Genomic DNA, 1122 nt, shown 5'->3' on the forward strand with positions numbered 1-1122 from the left:
GTCCTCACTGTGTCCCTGCTGTGTCCCTGCTGTGTCCCTACTGTGTCCCCACAGTGTCCCCACAGTGTCCCTACTGTGTCCCCACAATGTCCCTGCTGTGTCCCCAAAGTGTCCCTGATGTTTCCTCACAGTGTCCCTGCTGTGTCCCTACTGTGTCCCCACAGTGTCCCCGCAGTGTCCCTACTGTGTCCCCACAATGTCCCTGCTGTGTCCCCAAAGTGTCCCTGATGTTTCCTCACAGTGTCCCTGCTGTGTCCCTACTGTGTCCCCACAGTGTCCCCGCAGTGTCCCTACTGTGTCCCCACAATGTCCCTGCTGTGTCCCCAAAGTGTCCCTGCTGTGTCCCCACTGTGTCCCTGCAGTGTCCCCACAGTAACGCTGCTGTGTCCCTACAGTATCCCTCCAGTGTCCCCAAAGTGTCCCTGCTGTGTCCCTGCTGTGTCCCTGCTGTGTCCCCCAAAGTGTCCCCAAAGTGTCCCTGCTGTGTCCCTACTGTGTCCCCACAGTGTCCCCACAGTGTTCCTGCTATGTCCCTGCTCTGTCCCCACAGTGTCTCTATTGTGTCCCTGCTGTGGCCCTGCTGTGTCCCTTATGTGTCCCCACAGTGTCCCTGCTGTGTCCCTACTGTGTCCCTGCAGTGTCCCCACAGTAACGCTGCTGTGTCCCTACAGTGTCCCTCCAGTGTCCCCAAAGTGTCCCTGCTGTGTCCATGCTGTGTCCCTGCTGTGTCCCCAAAGTGTCCCCAAAGTGTCCCTGCTGTGTCCCTGCTGTGTCCCTGCTATGTGTCCCCGCAGTGTCCCTACTGTGTCCCCACAATGTCCATGCTGTGTCCCTCCAGTGTCCCCAAAGTGTCCCTGCTGTGTCCCTGCTGTGTCCCTGCTGTGTCCCCAAAGTGTCCCCAAAGTGTCCCTGCTGTGTCCCTGCTGTGTCCCTGCTGTGTCCCCAAAGTGTCCCCAAAGTGTCCCTGCTGTGTCCCTGCTGTGTCCCTGCTGTGTCCCCAAAGTGTCCCCAAAGTGTCCCTGCTGTGTCCCTGCTGTGTCCCTGCTGTGTCCCCAAAGTGTCCCCAAAGTGTCCCTGCTGTGTCCCCAAAGTGTCCCCAAAGTGTCCCTGCTGTGTCCATGC

General features: G+C 59.1%; 1 protein-coding gene across 1 annotated transcript in view; it reads left to right on the forward strand.

Annotated features, from left to right (window-relative positions):
• LOC106512076 (keratin-associated protein 10-1-like) overlaps window positions 1-648 on the forward strand; it is a gene marked incomplete at both ends in the record, with an annotated part of 2184 nt that extends 1536 nt beyond the window's left edge. The window contains 3 exons of the mRNA XM_014000772.1: window positions 132-218; window positions 275-394; window positions 507-648. Coding sequence (XP_013856226.1) covers window positions 132-218; window positions 275-394; window positions 507-648 — 349 coding nt within the window. The remainder of the gene's footprint in view (window positions 1-131; window positions 219-274; window positions 395-506) is intronic.
• Between the last annotated feature and the right edge of the window lie 474 nt (window positions 649-1122).

The sequence above is a fragment of the Austrofundulus limnaeus genome, unplaced genomic scaffold, assembly GCF_001266775.1.
Source record: "Austrofundulus limnaeus strain Quisiro unplaced genomic scaffold, Austrofundulus_limnaeus-1.0 Scaffold4131, whole genome shotgun sequence".
In the NCBI taxonomy this organism is placed as follows: domain Eukaryota; kingdom Metazoa; phylum Chordata; class Actinopteri; order Cyprinodontiformes; family Rivulidae; genus Austrofundulus; species Austrofundulus limnaeus.